The sequence below is a fragment of the Eptesicus fuscus genome, chromosome 19, assembly GCF_027574615.1.
Source record: "Eptesicus fuscus isolate TK198812 chromosome 19, DD_ASM_mEF_20220401, whole genome shotgun sequence".
NCBI classification, from domain to species: Eukaryota; Metazoa; Chordata; class Mammalia; order Chiroptera; family Vespertilionidae; genus Eptesicus; species Eptesicus fuscus.
This window is the reverse complement of record NC_072491.1, coordinates 31,415,603-31,435,014: the sequence shown is the minus strand read 5'-3', so window position 1 is coordinate 31,435,014 and position 19,412 is coordinate 31,415,603. Positions and strand designations below refer to the sequence as shown.

At 37.7% G+C, this 19,412-nt stretch overlaps 1 protein-coding gene across 1 annotated transcript in view; it reads left to right on the top strand.

Annotated features, from left to right (window-relative positions):
- TOX (thymocyte selection associated high mobility group box) overlaps positions 1 to 19,412 on the top strand; it is a 301,503-nt gene that overhangs the window by 147,705 nt on the left and 134,386 nt on the right. The window contains exon 2 of the mRNA XM_008143313.3: positions 4,874 to 4,939. Within this exon, the coding sequence (XP_008141535.2) occupies positions 4,874 to 4,939 (66 nt within the window). The remainder of the gene's footprint in view (positions 1 to 4,873; positions 4,940 to 19,412) is intronic.

Genomic DNA, 19,412 nt, shown 5'->3' with positions numbered 1-19,412 from the left:
TCTTCTCCCCTAGAAAGCAAGCAATAGCATGAAATAGATGGCACCTCTTATGTGTTTTTACACTGTATGTCCTCCAGAAATAAGCGTTTGGAACAGTCGTGAATATCTTGATAAGGAATAGAGGAAGCCACCTGTAGTAGTTATGTTCACCAGAGAAACAGAACCAACAGGATGTATATATACAAGGAAAGGGATGTATTATAAGGAATCTCCTCATGCAGTTATGGAGGCTGAGAAGCCCCACAGTCTATAGTTGGGAAGCTGGAGACCCAGGGAAGCCAATAGTCCCAGTCCATAAGCTGTCAGGCTTGAGAGCCAAGAAGAGCTGATGTTTCGGTTTGAGTCTGAAGGCAGGAAAAGGTGAATGTCCCAGCTCAGCAGTCACGCTGGAGGTGTTTCCTCTTTCTCTCATAAAGATCAGCGTTGATGTTCTATTCAGGCCTTTAACTGGTTGGATGAAACTCACCTGCACTAGAGAGGGAAGTCTGCTCTACTCAGGCTTCCAATTCAAACTTTAATTTCTCCCCAAAATACCCTCACAGACACATAGAGAAGAATATTTGACCAAATATCTGGGCACCATGTGGCCCAGTCATGTAGACATAAAATTAATGGTCATACCATGTCTTGTTTTTTTAAGGGTTAATTAGAAAGCATCCAGGGACAGGCTACCAACCTGATTATTAAATTGGCAGCTCACCAAGGCTCATGGGTTTTTTTTGTTTGTTTGTTTCTTAATTTTTTAAATGTATGGGATGACATTGGTAAGGTTGTAAGTGTATGATTCTATAATATGTTATCTGTATATTGCTGTGTGTGTTCATCTCCCAAAGTCAAAGTTCCTTCTGTTACCATATATTTGACCACCTTTATCTTTTACTACCTCCTGCCCACACCCCTTCTCCCCTGGTAACCATTATACTTTTGTCTGTGTCTATGAGTTTTTGTCTTGTTTGTTCATGTGTTGCTTTCAGTTTTATATCCCACAAATGAGTGAAATCATATGGTTCCTGTCTCTTTCCATCTGACTTATTTTGCTTAGAATAATATGCTCAAGATCCCTCTCTCTTGTTGCAAATGACAGTATTTTATTACTTTCATGGCTTATTAGTATTTCATTGTATATATGTACCACATTTTCTTTATCCGGTCCCCTATCAAAGGATACCTCAATTGTTTTCAGGTATTGGCCACCATGAATAATGCTGCAATGAATAATACTACATTTATCTTGCTGGCTCATATGCTAACTCTTATCTCAATTTTTTTGAGAAACCTCCATACTATTTTCATAGTGGCTATACCAGTTTACATTACCACCAGCAGTGAATGAGAATTTCTTTTTTTTTTTTCACAATCTCTCCAACAATTGTTATTACATGTCTTGTTGATAATAACCATTCTAACAGCTGTGAGGTGGTATCTCATTGTAGTTTTTTTTTTTTTTAAATCCTCATCCAAGGTTATGTTTTTATTGATTTGAGAGAGAGAGAGAAAGGGGGTGAGAGAGAGAGAGAGAGAGAGAGAGAGAGACCATTGATGTGAGAGAGAAACAGATTGTTTGTCTCCATACACACCCCAACCGGGAATTGAACCTGCAATCTAGGTATGTGCCATGATTAGGAATCAAATCCGCAACCTTTGGTGTCCAGGATAATACTTCAAATGACTGAGCCACCTGACCAGGCTCATTGGAGTTTTGATTTGCATTTCCCTAATAACTAGTGAAGCTGAGAATCTTTTCAGATATCTGTTGGTCATGTGTATCTCTTCTTGGGAGAAGTGTCTGTTCAGGTCCTCTGCCCATTTTTTAATGGATTGTTTGTTTTCTTGTTGTTGAATTATTTATATTTTTTGCATATTAATCCCTTATTGAAGGTGTTGTTTGCAAATATCTTCTCCCATTCGTTTTGTTGCATTTTTGTTTTGTTGATGATTTCTTTTGCTGTGTAGACGATATTTAGTTCAGTATTGCCCCACTCATTTATTCTTCCTTTTACTTTCCTTGCCTTTGAAGTCAAATTAATAAAATCCTCTCTAAGACTAAGGTCCATACGTTTATTACCTATGTTTTCTTCCATGTAATTTATTGCTTCAGGTTTTATATTTAGGTCTTTGATCTATTTTGAGTTAATTTTTGTATATGGTGACAAATAGTAGTCTAGTTTCATTTTTTTGCATGTGGCTTTTCAATTTCCCCAGCACCATTTATTAAAGAGGCTTTCTTTTCTCATTTTATGTTTTTGGCTCCTTTGTCAAAAAATATTTGCTCATATACATGTGAGTTTATTTATGAGCTCTCAATTCTGTTTCATTGGTCTGCATGTCTATTTTTTCTGTCAATACCATGCTGTTGCTAATATTGTCACTTTGTAATATAACTTGAAGTCAGGGAGTATGATACCTTCCGCTTTGTTCTTTGCGGATCATGTTTTTTGTAAGTCTCACAATTCTATAGACATTTTGGACAATATTTCAACATCATTGAGATATTGTTAATTACTTGCTTTGGTAATTTTGACACTTTCAGAATTGATAGTTAACCCATCATTATGATTCAGACTATATTTATATGTTCTGGAGGTTTAGCGCATATTCTAGAAACCCAGGCTGCCTGGCCTTAAATATTAGACCTGCCTTTTAAGAGCTTGTAACCTTAAGCATCTAGCTTAAATTCTTTGCCTCTCTATCTGAAATTGTAAAATGTAGGTAATAATAATAATACCTAAATCATATTTTTTATGAAGATTGAATCAGATAATATGCATTAGTGAATATAAAGAGACAGGTAGATGATGGGGATATAGAATCTATTCGATAAAATAGTTTTGTCTATAGCAACTTAAATTTTATTCTAAAATGCTGTTTCAGCCTTGGCTCAATGTTACTTAAGCACTGGTACTTTGTGAGTAAAGAGTCCTTATCAAGAGCAGTATATTGAATATGCTTAATTAGCATACATTTTGGATAGACTAAAACCAAAACTCCAAAGCCTTAGTTGGCTTGAAAACGACACCAGATTTAGCAAATGAGTTAGAGAAGATGAAATAGAAAGTAACACATTTATAGAATATGCATAGGCAGTGGAGTATTTGATTCACTTCACTACTTCTGTGCAATTTAGTTTGTTATAGTCAGAGAAACTGTCCATATTTTAAATGGTTCTTTGGCATCTTAGCATTAAAAACATTTGCAAACAAACCAACAGTGGGTGGGGGTGGAGAAATGCTAAAGGATGCTTTGTCAGGACTTGAGTTGTCAGGAATAACAGGCCGATTGACTGGGGCTACGACTGTCTTTGGGTTGAAGGTGATCGATCACCTGACTGATGGACAAGCAGCCTTGGGTAAGTCACTGGGACTCAGGGCTCTTGAGCCAGATGACAAAGCCACCAGAATGTCCAGCTGGTCTTTTCTGAGTGTGCTATTTCTTATTCGCCTTAACAACCACATCATTTAGTTAGTGGTGTCATATCTGTTTCGGTAAGTTTGTTCACATAACATGAAATCTCTTTGCAGGGTGATGGGTGAAGAAATGTTTAGTGCTTAACTTCATGAGTGCTGCAGGGTCCTTAGGGCGGTCTTTACTCATACAGCTGGTGTTGATGTGACTCTTCAGGCACCCACTGCTGCTGACTGCAGTTCACACAGACTTTGGTGTGTCCCCAGAGTTTGTACAACCCTCTTGGGCTACGAGCTGATAGGCGATGAAATGCAATATCTATATAACACAATTTTTTTTTTATTTTGATGGCATATAACGTATGTCCATATTACTTTGTGTTTGCACCTCCATCTATAACACTTTTCTGCCTTAAAAAGTAATTTTTCAGATTTTCATGTTCCCATGTCTGAAATCAGTCTGCCTATGGAAGTATTTTCATTCTCGGCTCTTTGAAGCTGGCTGCATTAGTCCATTTGATTAATTCCTTGGGAAATTTTTTCCTTTAACGAAAAAAAAAAGGAATGCCTTGCCCATTTATCAAGTGACTAAAGATAGCTGAGGATTAAGTCTGAATAGAGTGATTATTGCTTTCAAAAACCCAAATAATGGAAAGTATGTTGTTGTTGTTATTGCTCTTGCTTGAACTGTTGCCTCATTCCGCACTTGCCCCGCCTGGTGAATTTCCAACTCCCATCTTGTTCCTAACTTGTAAACTTGTGTATGAGTTTCTGTGCATTCATAATACATACATTTATTCTACCTTTGAAAAACTTCTGAGGGAAATTTAAGAATTGAGCCTGTATATTTTTATTGTTATTTATTATTATTATCCTTAGCTATGGATATAGTGGCACTTGCTTTATTATTATCAAGTTAAAAATTTTAATCATAAAGCTATTGTGATGAAGCCCATGTTAGTCTATTATGAAAACTCTGCACTTTTTCATTTTTGAGAGCTAAACCCAGAATGCATTGAGCTGTGCCTTAGTTTATTTTCCATTATCTTTCCACCCCCCACTCCCCCCACCCCAGAAAGCATGCCATTCATTTAATACTTCATTACAACTGAACTGCAATATGTATACAGGGTATGCAAAATGAGCCATTCTGTTTTAAAACAGATTGCAGATGAAAGGAAACCATTCATTTCTTGCTTGCTTGCTGTAATTACTAGAGCACTAATTACTCCAAATCACTGACATCCAGGGTCAGGAAGATGACAACAGAAACATCAAAGAAAAGATGTGGCTCACTCACTAGGACAGCTTTTCCATATTCCCAACCACAGTATTTTTTTCTTTTTCTTTTATGGCTACTGTTTACCATGGTAGCTTGGAGTTTCCAGTTTGATGGTGAGAAACAAACAAACAAACAAAAAGCCCTGCACACAGTCACGATTGCTGAATGTTTACTATTATTTCATTCGCAGTTTGACGGTGAGAACATGTATATGAGCATGACAGAGCCGAGCCAGGACTACGTGCCAGCCAGCCAGGTGGGTTAATTAATCTTCTCTGCCTTGTTTCAAATTGTAATTAAACAAATTCAAAGAGTTGCATTGCAAATGAGTAGCACTATCAGTAACTGCCGCAATCAGGAATAATCATAATTTATAAACAAAGCGTTTAAGCCTTGTTCCCAGTTAATGAGATAGAGCTGATAAAACACCAGAGTTGGCATTTGTTGAAAGATACTACCTTGTTTCCCCTCCAGAACGGCAAGCAGCTGTTTTGCCAGCATGATCTTCCCTAAACAGTTGTTTTACCTTTAGGAAATAAAGTCTTTACAGGTGCAGGTTATTTGTGCTTCTGACTAGAGACAAGTTAATCATTTTAAGCTACACATGCCACAAATAGCTTTAATTATCCACTGTTGGGGCAGTTTTCAAGAAAATGGTATGTTTATAACCAACATCGCATGGCCGAGGAGCGCTATATGGCTGCTTTCAGAATCTACGGGGTGGGTAGCTTTCAAGCCAAAATGCATGATATGATGGAAATCTATCAAGGGCACGTTTGTATCCATTTCACTGGGAATGGTTGACACGGTATTTAATCATGAGAAGTGACAACAAAAGTCCAAAGAAAATGTAAATGGATACATTTATAAAAGTCAATGCTTGGCTATGTATTTTTAGATACTTAAGACCAGGCCCTTCAATCCAGCAAGGGCATTTAAAGCAAAAATTATAACTGCCCTAGGGTGCCAGTATAACATACTATGTAAGAACATAGCAAATATAAATGAATGACACAAGACACTGTGGGGGGAGGGGAGAGGGAGGGCATGTGCTGGGGACTGGGGGTTAGGGGAGGCCAGGGGAATGTCAATGGGGGGGAAAAAGGAGACATATGTACTACTATTTGTAAAACTTTAAACAATAAAATAAAATTTAAAATGACCTGGATCTTACAAATCCTATAAAAGATTCCAGATCATGTCCCAATACACGAAAAAAAAAAAAAAAAAGATAAATAAAATAAATGAAGGAATGAATGAAAGTGAGGGTGAGTTATTAGGAGCATTTGGGGCACTTGAACATATTTTTTTCCTAGAAGACTATAAACCATGGTAGCTTGGAGTTTCCTGTAACAATGACTATGGTGGAAACTCTAACATAGTACTGTCATTTTCAATACCTACATAACTACCCAAATAGATTTGTTAACTGGGAGGGGTGGGGACAGAGGGGATTAGAAAACTTCAATATTCTTCTTGGTGGTTGTCAGTGAATTAAATCTAATGTATATATAAAGGGTGCACTCTGTGGGGCTTTAAAATTTCCCTAAGAACAAAATGTCTTGTGTTTAACTCAAAACAGAGGCAGGCCTGCCTCTCCGTGAACTTTGCATTTAGAAGTCATTATGATCACTGCCTCCTCTGGCAGACATTCTAGAAACCACACTATATTGTTCAGAGGAGAAGGTCATGGTGAAGTTCAAAGATCCGGACAACATTTCCTTCCATTCAACGGAGTTGATCACGCTCAGAATACCTTTGGAAGGCCGAGCTTTGCATTTAAAATTCTTACTGAACTGAATTCATTCAGCTAAGTAGCCTCCCAGATCCATAGGTGGTTCAGAATAGGACTGTTTGATTAAAAAATGAAAAATGTTACTATTAATTTTCTTCTAACCATCAATCCCAAAACTGTACTGACAAGTTTAGTATTACTATTAGATTAGAGCAACCCAGTATCATCTCTTTGGTGCCTTTAGGGTTTTGAAGTGTAAGGGCTAATTGAATTTGTTTGAAACAGTAGAAACACAAACTCAATAAATGATTGCGGTTATAAAGCAGCTGCTCCCTCTCAGAGAATCATTATGTCCTTCTTAAAGACTTTTGGATAAAGGATTAGACATTCAATGCATATACATCACAACAGCTTGGGTCCTTAGATTTTTAAATTCAAGTACAGCAGATAATATTAAGCCCTGACTAAAAGCAAACAGCTAGCAATATTTTTCTTAACATTTCAGTCAGGAGTTACCAAGAATATAAAATGTATGAAGGAGTAAAGAGCTCCAAATACTTTGTCTTTGTAAGATATAGCAGGTTTGTGTGCCAGAATCAAACCATTTTTTAATAACGTAGCATATCTGAAAACATTTTTAGAATGTACTGCTTTTAAAAAATAGAATAATATAAGATAATACATATACTGGGGGTGGGGGGGGTAAATCTTGCAAATTACATATTCAATGGCCTTAGCTAAATTTTGCACTTAACATTTCTTTTGTATACTATAACATAGTGTGTTCAAGAATCCATTACCTGGTAGTCTTTTAGGGACTTTTAATCAATTTACCCCTTTCAGCAACCATAAATAAGATTTTAGTCATCCTGCAGGAAAAAAAAAAAAAGTTTTGTTCTTTTTTCCTACATAACATCAAACATCTGCATAGTTTAGTAATCCAAGACAACTCGCCTCATAGCATCACTCAACAATTATAATTCCTGTTCAATTTTCAAATCAGTACATGCTTTGGGACTTACAGACTAAGTTGCTAAGTAGGAACATATGGTGCACTACTGCTCCTGTGATGTTGCTGCAAGCAAATAGCATAATTCTAAACTTGAAATGATTTTTATAGAAAGCCAATGCTGGAATAGCTCCAGCAATGGAAGCACACTGTAAAAATTAATGATATTCTTTTAGACAGTCCCAAAGGGCTCTTTGGCACTATCTACTGCATGCATTCTATACCTCTTGAGTGGGTATAGAATCCTTAAAATATTTTGCATATAATTTTGTATTGATAGGCAGCTTTTAAATTGAATATACCACCACATAATAAGCCTGACAAGTATGTAATAAAAACTCATGACATTTCCACTCCTCTCTGGTTCCATTCTTGGAATATTGGCTATTTTCTCCTATAATGGCTAAAGTGGGCTGGCCACTCAGTGCTTTAAATTCAAACACCATTTAAAAAGTTCTTACTCTGGATAGAATTCGAACCATGCAGTGCAAGATTTCTTTGTGTCTTTCCAGACCCTGACTAAGAGGACCCACATTGCTCCATAACCTCATGAAATCGCAGGTTCCCTCCTGTAGAGTTGTGGGCAAGTGTGAGTGGGCTAATGAAAGGAAAGCCGACTGAAGAGAGGCTAACAGTCCCTCATCAATTCACTCCTTTCTCATTCCTAACCTGTCATGTTTGATTGACCATGTGCCAGAACACATAACAATAAGGCAGAGAGGGTGGGCTTCTCCCCCCAACTCCATCTCTTCTCCACATTTCCCAGACCCACTCAGACTCACATGCTATGAGGTCCTTCTCTTTCCCTAAAAAATCCCAGGCCCTTTCTCCAGGCTCCAGAATCGTAGTACCTTCCGTAGCCTCACCTGTGATTGTACTCCAGCTATAAATGTTCCTTTGAATTGCGTACATCAAAGGAAACAGAGGAGGAGTCTGTTTCTGTGGGGTTTTTTTTTATCAGAACTTCCTATGGCACAAAGGTTAGTTACTTATGTTTGCTTTTGAATATGTGCCATTACTTTTTCTCATTCTTCGTTCTTCTCTGGCAGTTCCCAGAATATCATTTTCCATGGCTACCTGTGTATTCCAACTTTTCCACACGCACTGGCAACCCATTTCCCCAGCAGGAAGCCCTCTCCTTCATGCCTCCTTTGGGATCCTGTGGGAAAATTGTTGAAAAGGACTGGTCTTTTTATATAAGAGATAATTGCTTAATAGTGGGAATCAGATTTTTCTGGTGTCAAGTCATGAAGAAGCTTTGATTACTTGATTGGAACATATTTCAATAAGTCACTTCCTCCTTGACCTTGGCCTCTATTTCACTAAACCATTTTTTTCTGTTTGGTTTCCATCCTTATTCCTTTGCTTTCTTCATTCCTTCCCTTCCTCCCTTCCTCCTTCTTAGTTTCCTTTCTTCCTCCTTCTTTCCATGAACAAGTATCCCTTAAGTATGAACTAAATTTTTGTTCTGAATTCTGAGCATCATAGTAAACTCAAAATATTAAATGTCCTGAACTGAGAACCCCATTTTAGATGATTTTCAGGTTGTGATCAGGTTTCTCTCTGCTTCTTTTCTCTTACTCCACCGAAATGTTCTCTTACCTGGGCCCTCAAATCTCAAGGTTAAAAAACAACAATGATAAAATAGACAATTTCTTTTTTTCTAGAATCACACAACTAACTAAACATTGGACATACATTTCAAACCACACATTTTGAATATAAAAGCTGAAGAGCGCCTGTGGATCTAGGGCAGCTCTCTCATGTGAATTTTGGGTTTGATTTAACTTCACTGGACACCTGTCCCTGACAATAGCTCAGCCTCAACATACCAATGCATCAAAATCGAAATTCATCTTCAGCCAACTCTCTCACCCCCTACACTTCTTTTTCCTATATTGCCTGTAGTCATAACAGTTCACACCACCTACCCAATCTCCCAAGACAGAAACTTGGACAGTCTTCCCTATCACTCAGCCCTGAGTTAATTGCAGATAGTGTTGATTCACCTTTTTGCATAACTTTTGAATCTGACTCCTCTTTTCCTTGTACGTAATTACTGCTTGAGTTTTGGGCCCCATGGTTTCTCATTAACTCATCTCATCCCATCCCACTTTTACCTTTCCATTTCTCCTCTCACTGTCGCTGAATGATCCATCTTTCTTCCCTAATCACACACCTCCCTGCCTCTAGTATGTGTAAGTCGGAGTTATCCAGGCACATATGTGCCCCTCTGTGGCATGTGGCATCCTAAAATTGGTATCAATTTCCTTTTCTTTGCCCACCTGATTATGAATTTTTGAAGGTAGGACTCACTCTTATTTCTCTCTGGATCACCTGTGCCTACAATAACACATCAGAGGTATGCAGCATTCTTTTGTTGAAAGATGAGTAAATGAATTCAAATATTTTGTGTACATTTTTAAATCACATTAATACTTTGAATTTTTTATATGCAATGATTTTCAACCCTGTGTTATAGACATTTAGTAAATCTGGCCCTCCCCATCCCATTCTACTAGCACCCCTCTGTCTGGTGTCAACACCTCTACACAATAACAAAAGGCACCAGCTCTCCCACCTTTCCAGAGAATCATTTCAAGTACAGGGCTCACATAATTAGTGTGATGCTAAACTAGATAATAGTAGGCAGTTATTGTTGCAATAATACCATGTTGCTGTTTGTCATCAGCAATACAAAGGCTGTAGAACCAAAAGGACTCTCCACCTTCTTTTTTGTACACTATTTTATTAAATCTATTAGACTTATAATGTTCTGAGTTTGCAAACATATTAATAACTATATCTGTATTTTTAATTACATGTTTTCCTAATGAGAATATTCTCCAGGTTCAAATGTAAATGAGGTATAACAAAAGGGCCTAGAAAGTATATTTCTAAGAGCATTTTTTTGGGGAAAAAATTCTTGACTATGGGCCATAAAATTTCCATGATCATGACATAAATTTAAACTATAAATTAGACCAATTACTTTTAGATTGGTTCCTTTTGGCAGACATTTCAGGAGTAAAGTCAACTTGACTTTTTGACCATTGACCCAATAAAATGGCAAAGCTGCTGCGCTTTGAGTAATCTAGTTAGTCCAACAAAGTCTGGCATCTTAACAAGCTCAAACTAGTTACTCAAACCAGTCTTCAGTGTAACATTCAAATGATTACTCTGCACAGTCCCGGAGGTATTCATTACAGACAAAATTGCTCTTGTTGCCTTGCATACAAGCTGAGTTTTCAATGGGAAATGAAAGGATGCCTGGAAAAATAGGCCACCTAATTAAGTTAAACTACTCTAGCATTTGGCTTGACATCTTCATTACTCAAAATTAAAAAGATGCTTCACTTGAGCACACAAGTTACTATTGTTTATGTTGTTTTCTTCCTAAATTGGCTTCTTACATGGAAGTCTGTTTTTCAGAATTATATCTTGAAATAGCTCACATATTTCTTACAGTTTATAAAAATGTCTTAATAGCTGTATGGATACTGAAAACAGGCACCATACAAATATATATCTTAGGGCTCTCGATAGTCAAACACACATCCATCTTTCTGCATGTTTTCTTGATCATTTATATATTGGTGAGGGTGAACTTCAGAGGATTCTTTACCCGACTCTTTATTATTTATTATTTATTTTTAGTTGGGTTTTGACTGTTAGCTATAAATGATCATTTAACATGAGAAATATGAATTCTTCAAACAAAATTTAAGTAGACCATAAAATTTAAGCTGAAATTCATTTGTCCAGTAGAAGTGTTTTATATCAACCTCTTTAATGGAGCTATTTCAGGAACATTTTAAAACATAAACACATGTAGAGCGCACCATCTACTGATTGCCAGTTCCTACTCATTGACACTAATGAGGCTGCTGACAGGTTAAATGTTGTGTATCATATACATTTCCAAGCTGTGGGATTTGTGAACATAAGACTCATTTTTTATTTCAGAAAATGAATGTTTGTGGCTGATATGCTCAAGAATTTTATTATAATTGTCTAACAGTATGATTTTCAAGCATTGGGAAAACAAATTTCAGGGACAAAAATTATGAAAATATCTGAATGGAATAGCATGGTGGTAACAACAAATTCTCTAAGTATTAAGCTCCAGTTGGAAGATTATTTGCTCAGTGGGAAGCTGTCAAGTGACCCCAGGACTTTTAGGCCCTGGGAAGAGGTGTGTGGCTCTAGTACACAGCCTGGCCAGCTAGGCAGCTGCAGTTGATACGTTTTGAAGACAGCCTTTTGGCTTGTTTAGAATTGTATTTGGAATATTTCTTTTAATGTTAGCACACGAATAATTACGAAAAATGAAGTGATCCTTCCTGTTAAATTTTTCAATGTATAACATTCTCGATATTTTTCTGGCACTTATTCTAATAAACCTGTCATTAAAGAGTGTCTAAAAACAAATGTAATATTTAACTTAAGATAGTAATATGTTGAACAATGTCATCTGTCTTCATTTCCAAGGGACTTAAAGATGGTTCTAAACAAACCCTCAAATTTTAATATGCCAATATATCAACGAAACACGATTTTGCCCATTTTCAGTATAAGAACACTGAGGCTTGGAAAAGCTGAGGTATTTTCCACCCACCTGCATCTCTTCTGAGACATCCTTCTTATATCCTCGTCTGTCAACCAGACACCTTTAAAAAAGTGTCAAGTTTCCCTTTGCAGTTTCGGTTCCTCGGTTTGGGAGCAGATTTAGTGAGACTTCCCAGAAACACAAAAAAGGTTTCAGTTTAATCTTCATCTATATCCGTATTCTTTTTCTTTCTCCTGTGCTCTTTCTGATCTGTGTTATTTCACAGTTTGGATATAAACATGTATACCTATAACCCTAATGGTTTGAAAGTAATTGGTGACAGTCTGGGAAAATGTTCTCTGTACATTCCTTGCTGTTTATAAGTTATGATGACTGATCCTTTCAATAGCAAACAAGTGACTTCTGAGTCCTAGCACCTGAGTATTCAGATGGAATAGCTTGGTCTGAAACTAACTAGGGCTCTCGATGGTCACGAGCTGAGACCAGTAATGAAGGCCTCCCTGGATGTAGCTGGGCTTCCGGCATTTCAGGAGAAGGCCCTCCCTCAAGAAGAGCTAACCCACTGTGGGTTTATTTTCTGAACTCACAAAGCAAGCAAGTGGCCTTAGAGGAATGGTGGTTGGGGACAGGCAATAAGATGGCTGTGGTGCAAGGCCAGCAGCCCTCTACAGAAGTTGCCTTTAGGGACAGTCTGGACTCATCTGGACCAAGAGCCTCCAGCTGTTTATTTCTTATGCTCTGACTTCAGTTAAACTTCTGGCTTGTCAACATGATGATACGTTTTAGTAGAAAGTTTCTGCTTGGCTGGAAGTGTAGGTTAGCATCCCCCTTACCCACAGTGTAATGAATGAATTAGATCCCTAACAATAATAATAGCTGTCAGTTGGCAACTACCTGTGTCTGGCAAGGAACTAAGCAAAGGTGGGTTTTTTTTCCACTTAATCCTTCCAATAATTCAGCAAGGATGAGAAAGGTAGAGTGATGGGCAAAACATAAAAAAAAAAAAAAAGTACCTACTAGTATCAGAGCTAGGATTCTGGCCTGGGAATGCCTGGCACCCACATCATACACCATCCTTGGTCAGCCAGGCTTCATTTTAATTTGGAATGTTGACGTCCTAACCTCAATCCTTGTGAGTATTGAGATAACTACAATGTGTTAACTAGCGTGTGTGCGGATGCTCTGAAAACGTTAGGTTGAAGCAAATGAAATTGTAGCTCTATGACCATCTTTTACCTGCAAGAGCAGCAATTTAATTTCTCTTCAAACACACACATAAAAGCTGTACAAGGTGAGGGGTTTATTTGCTCTCCCTGGTTTCTTTCATCCACACCAGCAATTCCTTCCTTCTCTTCTTTTCCAGCCTTTTCCAAACTTTGCCACCACGGCTGCCCTGCTCCCTCTGTATTCTCACTACTTTTCTTGTCCGGGTCCAGGGCTTTTCCCACCTGTGGCGTTTTTCTCTTTCTCCTCCGGAAGGTTAACAAAGTACATACAGGAGGTCTTTTCATAGACGATGGCTCACTCTTCCTGCCCTTCTTCCCCAAGGACCCCACTTCCCGGCAACTCAAGGATGACAGATTTGATCTTCATCAAACAGGAAATTGTCTCCAGTTACTCAACACTTTTTTCTTCTATGTCCCCATCTTCAGCTGTACTTCCCTCTCAGCTTTCTTTATAGCAAAACATTTAGGAAGTGAGATGATCCTCAAATATCCCCTTCAGTGGGTCCATGGTAAATGGTCCAGAGCAGGGATTGCATGAATGTGACGAGCGGAAACGGGAGCCTCTCTCCCTTTCCTTTTCCCGGCCACTTATTCCCGGGAAGAGCCAAACCAAGAGACCAGGCCGTCTGCTTAGGACCCCTCCTCCACTAACCTGGCTCCTTTGTGAAGAGTGTGAGTTAACGAGGCCAACATTTACAGATTTCTACACAACAGGCAAAAAGGAAAAGAATGGCCATAGCATGTATTTTTTAGTTTACATATGAATTATGTCCATAGAAAAATAGGCCAACACTGAAAGTTCAACTCCCTGTTGTCTGCTGCATATGATTTAGCAAATAGAACCTGACCACAAGCAAAAATCAATTTAACTCCAGGTTTTTAAAATATATCATTTATTAAAGCTCAAACGCAGTTACGTATTTTAAAATAGTATATTAAGATCCAATGGCCCCGACCGGTGTGGCTCAATTGGTTGGAGCATCTTCCCATACACTGAAGGATCTTGGTTCAATTCCCAGTCAGGGCATATACCCAGGCAGCAGGTTCCATCTCCAGTTGGGGGTGTATGAAGAGAAACCAATCGATGTTTCTCTATCACATTGATATTTATCTCTCTTTCTCCATCCCTTCTCTCTCTAAAAACCAATAAACATATCCTGGGGTGATGGTTTTTTAAATTGCATTTTATTTAATTACTAAATGTAAAAAACAAATTTATAATGATGTTATGGGTTTCCCCTCTGCCCAACTAGTTCTCTAAATACAAGCAAATCATTTAATTTCTTTGGGCCTCAATTTGTTCATCTGTAAAATGGGAGCATATTCTCTGAGGTCTTCTCTTGAGTGAATATTCTGTGATTCCATTTGAACATAAATATAGTACTCTAGATCATCATCTTAAGGAAAAAATGCATTAGGTTATTTATCACAGTGTGCTTCCTAACAGGGAAAAATAAAAAAACACCCTAAATTTTGGTAATAGGAAACTAATAGAATAAATTATAGAACATGCACACAATGATATAACTTGCAGCTAATTAGACAATAATGTAGATGATATTAATCGACATGAAAATTATTCATGATCCATTTTAAGTGATCAGATTAAATTGTATGACGGTGTAATAGTAATGTAGCTAACATTTACGGATTCTTTTATGAGCCAGTATATTACTCAGATTATTTATATCATCTTATATAAACCTGATATACTCTTAATGAATTGGAAAAATATTTTTCATCCCTATTTTACAGTTTTGGGAACTGAGGCTTAGAGGAATTAAGTAACTACTTATATGAAGAGATGAATTGAGATTTGCATGTATCATTTCTAGCTCCGTGTTTCATTTCTGACTTTTATTTTTAAAAACAAAATGAAGTAGTAAATATGAATGGAAAAAATCTTGAAAGATACACATGTCTTAAGAGTGTGAGTTTTTCTCCCCAGAATAGTAGGATTAAGAGTGGTGTTGTTGTTTTTTTTTATGTATATTTTCTGGCTAACATGGATTATTTATAAAATGAAGCAAAAAAAGGATAAAACTAAATCTCAGGATATTTGAACTGAATGTGAGAATTGAAAACATTTGGAAACCTAAAAAAAGTATAGACTGCATTTATGCATAAAATTGTATGCCAAACAATTAAATGTAAATGGCTGAATTATCCCCTTTGAACACTGCATATGGAATGATGACCTATTGCCGGAAGAACATACTTGGACCCCCATTAGGGTTTCAGAAGTAACTCCTGCTCTTCTGCCTACTCTCCCTAATCACCCGTGCATGGGCTGTGGGTTGTGGGGGGAGTACATTATTTGTTTCCCAGAAGCTTGTTTTGTTTGTTTGTTTGGGTTTTCTTTTTTTTATGTGTGTGGATTTTTTGAGGGGGTTTTTGTTTTGTTTTGTTTTTAGCCAGAGAACAGGTCCTTATAACAACTGCACACAACACTTAGTTTTAAAATATCCCCTAAAACTACACTTCGGAGACTCATGTATACCCCAAATAATACTGTGAAGAAACACATCTCTTCCCCATTTCAGTGTCATGAATGAATTAGTGGCAGGAGCAAGGTCTATATGTAAATGTTAAGGACTTTTCTGGAAGTCCCTAGAGAGGTGGCCCTGGCATGGGTCATGATTCACAGGAGTGTGCACTGGGCTGCCCACCCGCTCCTGCCCTGAGAGTACTTGGCTTCCTGCCTGGATACCCCTGGATCCTCAAAGCTTCAGCCCGTTCATCGCACCTCAAGGGTCCAAGTTCACCCAATCCTAGCCCAATATCAGACATTCTCTGGGGCGGCATCAAGTTAACACTGTTTTCTGATCCCATTCAAACTTTGTTCCCTGGTTTTGATAAACCATAATCCAATAAAAAATGAGGCCCAGTAAAGGCTTGCATTGGGTCCAGTACCCCACAGTTTGTGTGTGTGTGTGTGTGTGTGTGTGTGTGTGTGTGTGTGTGTGTTGTTTTCTTTTTTTTTTTTTTGATTGGTGAAACCAATCTTGCCCTTGACATTTTCTTGAAGATTAACGACCTCACCTTGCGGTTGAACCTCCTTGCTTCATTGTCTGGAGTCCTTCATTTGTCAGTTTTGTGGTCCTCCCTTGATCACTTAGTGCACTGCAGCAGAAGTGTCTGATCTTCAGGCCCTGTTATCAGGGTAAATCTGTTTACTACAATCCCTTCATCATCCCAGCTTCACATCATTCCTCTTTTATTTACACTCTGATATTACTGAGCCTGACACTTTGAACATGCTCTTTATTGGGAACCGAGATACTTATATATCTTCTAATTCACTTCCTTTGTAACAAACTGCATCTTGTAATTGTTTGGATCTCAAGTCACAGTTTGCAGATGCCTTACGCATAGTAGGTGCACAGCAAATGCTTCTCTGGAAAATGAGGCACTCATTGCCTTTTACTCAACACAGTGTACCAACATTAATGAGCACAAATAAAATAAATGTACTTTCTACCAAAAAAAATTGCATTTTGATAACTGTTGCTTGAAAAATTAGTACATTGTGTGTTTTTAAATGAAGATGATTTATTGCTATTGTGCAACACGTGAAGAAAGACAAAAAAATTGTTTGCAGGATCATTGGTTTGAGCACATCAATGGCACTGTTGGACAATTCTTGCTGAGTGTTAAAATGATTTATGTAACAGACTGAAGCTTTCCACAGTAATACATTATAGTCTCAAGCGATCAACCCTTGTTCATGCAGAGACAAAAGAATCTGAAAACTACCTACTTCTAAAAGTCTTCTCAAAAGAAAAAGGAGATGCTGTTTAAACTCTTTTGAGAGAAATCACCATTACATGCAATATCTTAACTTCTGGAAACATACAGAGGAAGTTTATTATTTATCTAATGAATTCCTTAGTTTACTTTGCTTTCTGTTCAGTTCTTTGAATCATGCTACAAGAATTTTCAATAATAGAAGATGAAACATGTTTAAACATTGGCATTTTTCTATCATGAACTTTCAAGAATTATGTTGCAGATTAAAAATTAAGGCATTTTGTATATGTTTGATGGCAGTGCTATTTATTTATCTTTCAAATAAAGAGCTATATGAGAAACATATTTTACAATGTTATAACCATAGCCATATTTTAGTGTATGCATGATTGCATGAAGCCATCACATAATTTAAAGATATGTACAAGATGATATTTTTAAATTCTTCTGAGTTATGGGACTTCTTGTCACCAAAGATTGAGTGCTCTATATAATGATTGCAATATGTGGACAGCGACCCACAAATGCAAGGTTCCTGTGGTGGAGAAACTAGATTTTAAAAAAGAAAAGAAAAGGCAAAGGCCAAAAGAAATTACCCATTATTTGTTCCTGGTCAGCATATATTAACACACTCTTTAGACAGTATGAAAACAAGAATTTTCTGTAGTCCAAAGAAAAATCAGCCTAATTAACATCCCACTTCCAGATGTAATAATGTAGAATAAGAATAAAAAATAAGAACAGGCTGTAGCCAAAGGACATGTGGATTGCAAAAAAAGAGAAAATAATGTAAACAGGATACTCAGGTCATGGAATATGTAAAGCAATACGATTAAGAAGGAATGTGAGTGTGTAATTAAACAGACAGGGAGAATGAGGTCTTCCAGAAACCAGGTGAGAAATGTGCTTTCCTTTTTCATTGAAGCGGGGAGTGGGGCCTGGGGCAGGCTGGACATAGGGAAGGACAATGACTTCAGCCTAATGGCTGGAAAAGCTTCCAAACAGGTCAAATCAAAACACACTGGAAGGACCCGCTGTTACTTTCTTAACCCCATCTCTGGATTCTCGTCTGATAAATGATCCATCTGATTAGCAGTTTGACTTCCTTGCCAGGAATCTCCCAGGGAAGGTAGCCTTCCTACAGACACAAGACAGTAAGAAAGTATAGTTTTTGTTGCAAACTTAGACACTGAAATTCTGGTTCACAAATTCATTAGCCTTTTGCCTGGGTGGATCGGAGTGTAACTGTCAGGAACTGCTCAGCCCGAGTTGCTGATCTGCCAGCAGAATTCTCTGCAAAAGCAGCGTTGTGGCACATTGGACATGAGTTCATTGTCCTCCTTCATCTGTTTGCCGTTTTCCACTATCTTTTTATCCTTTCATTTCAAAACTATAATTTAACCTCTTTAAAATAAAGGAGAAATTTTATCTTAGCTGTTTATGGGGAGCAATTAAGTGAATATGTTATGTACACCTTGCTTCAGTATGAGAGGTCTGATCAATGGAAAGTATACTGAAATTCCTTTCTAATGATGTCTGAGTTCTCTCCAATGCTGTCCATAGTTGTCTTTCTTGGCTATGACCCCATCTATGGCATATATAAACCCATTTAACAATAACTGCAGCTATGCTAAAGCTGCCATTTGTAAGAACTTTCTTTGTGGCAGACATACTGTATATTATTGGGCTCTTTACCTACCTTAGGTTTTTGTTTTCAATGCTCATAAGAACCCCATGAAGCAGATTTTGAAACTTTGGCTCACCAGGAGTGAGAAACTTGCCTGAGAATTCATGCAAATAAATGCTTCAAAGAACCGGGCTGCAGCCCCTTTCTATTGGACTCCAGAGCCTCAGTTCTTCCCGACATGCTCTGTGGCCGTCCTTCTCCGTCACTGAGGGAATCGTTATGAGGCCCCTCAACCAGACCAAAATCTGTCTCCTCCTCATCAAGAAAGATGTAGCACTTTATAAGCTCACTATGCGAATTCCTATGGTAAGCACTTAAGAAAATTACTTGAGATAGTCATTGAATCTATTATTTAGAACTAGAAAAATACTCTCTTTAGGAAGATTATGTTATATTTTGAAATTACTACTTTAATGCTTCCAGCAGTCCCCTTGTGGCCATGAAAAGTTCATATATATTCCAGAATTAGCCAAATATTGTGATAGGTCAGCCCACTCCCACCCATGTTCCATGACCCTTGCCTCCTGCTCCCTGGACACACAGGGGTGAACAGTGTATGATATATCCCAGCGCCAGCAATAGGATGAGACTCTCCTGTGTCTAGGACCAGTGAGTAGCTTAAGATCAGGGAGAATCTGGTTATGTAGCAATAATATAATTTTAAGTTTTTTAATCATTTGGATCCTGCAGACTGGCTGTATTTTCGAGCAAATCACTTTGCAAGTTTATTTGCAATTTACCTTTCTTTAACA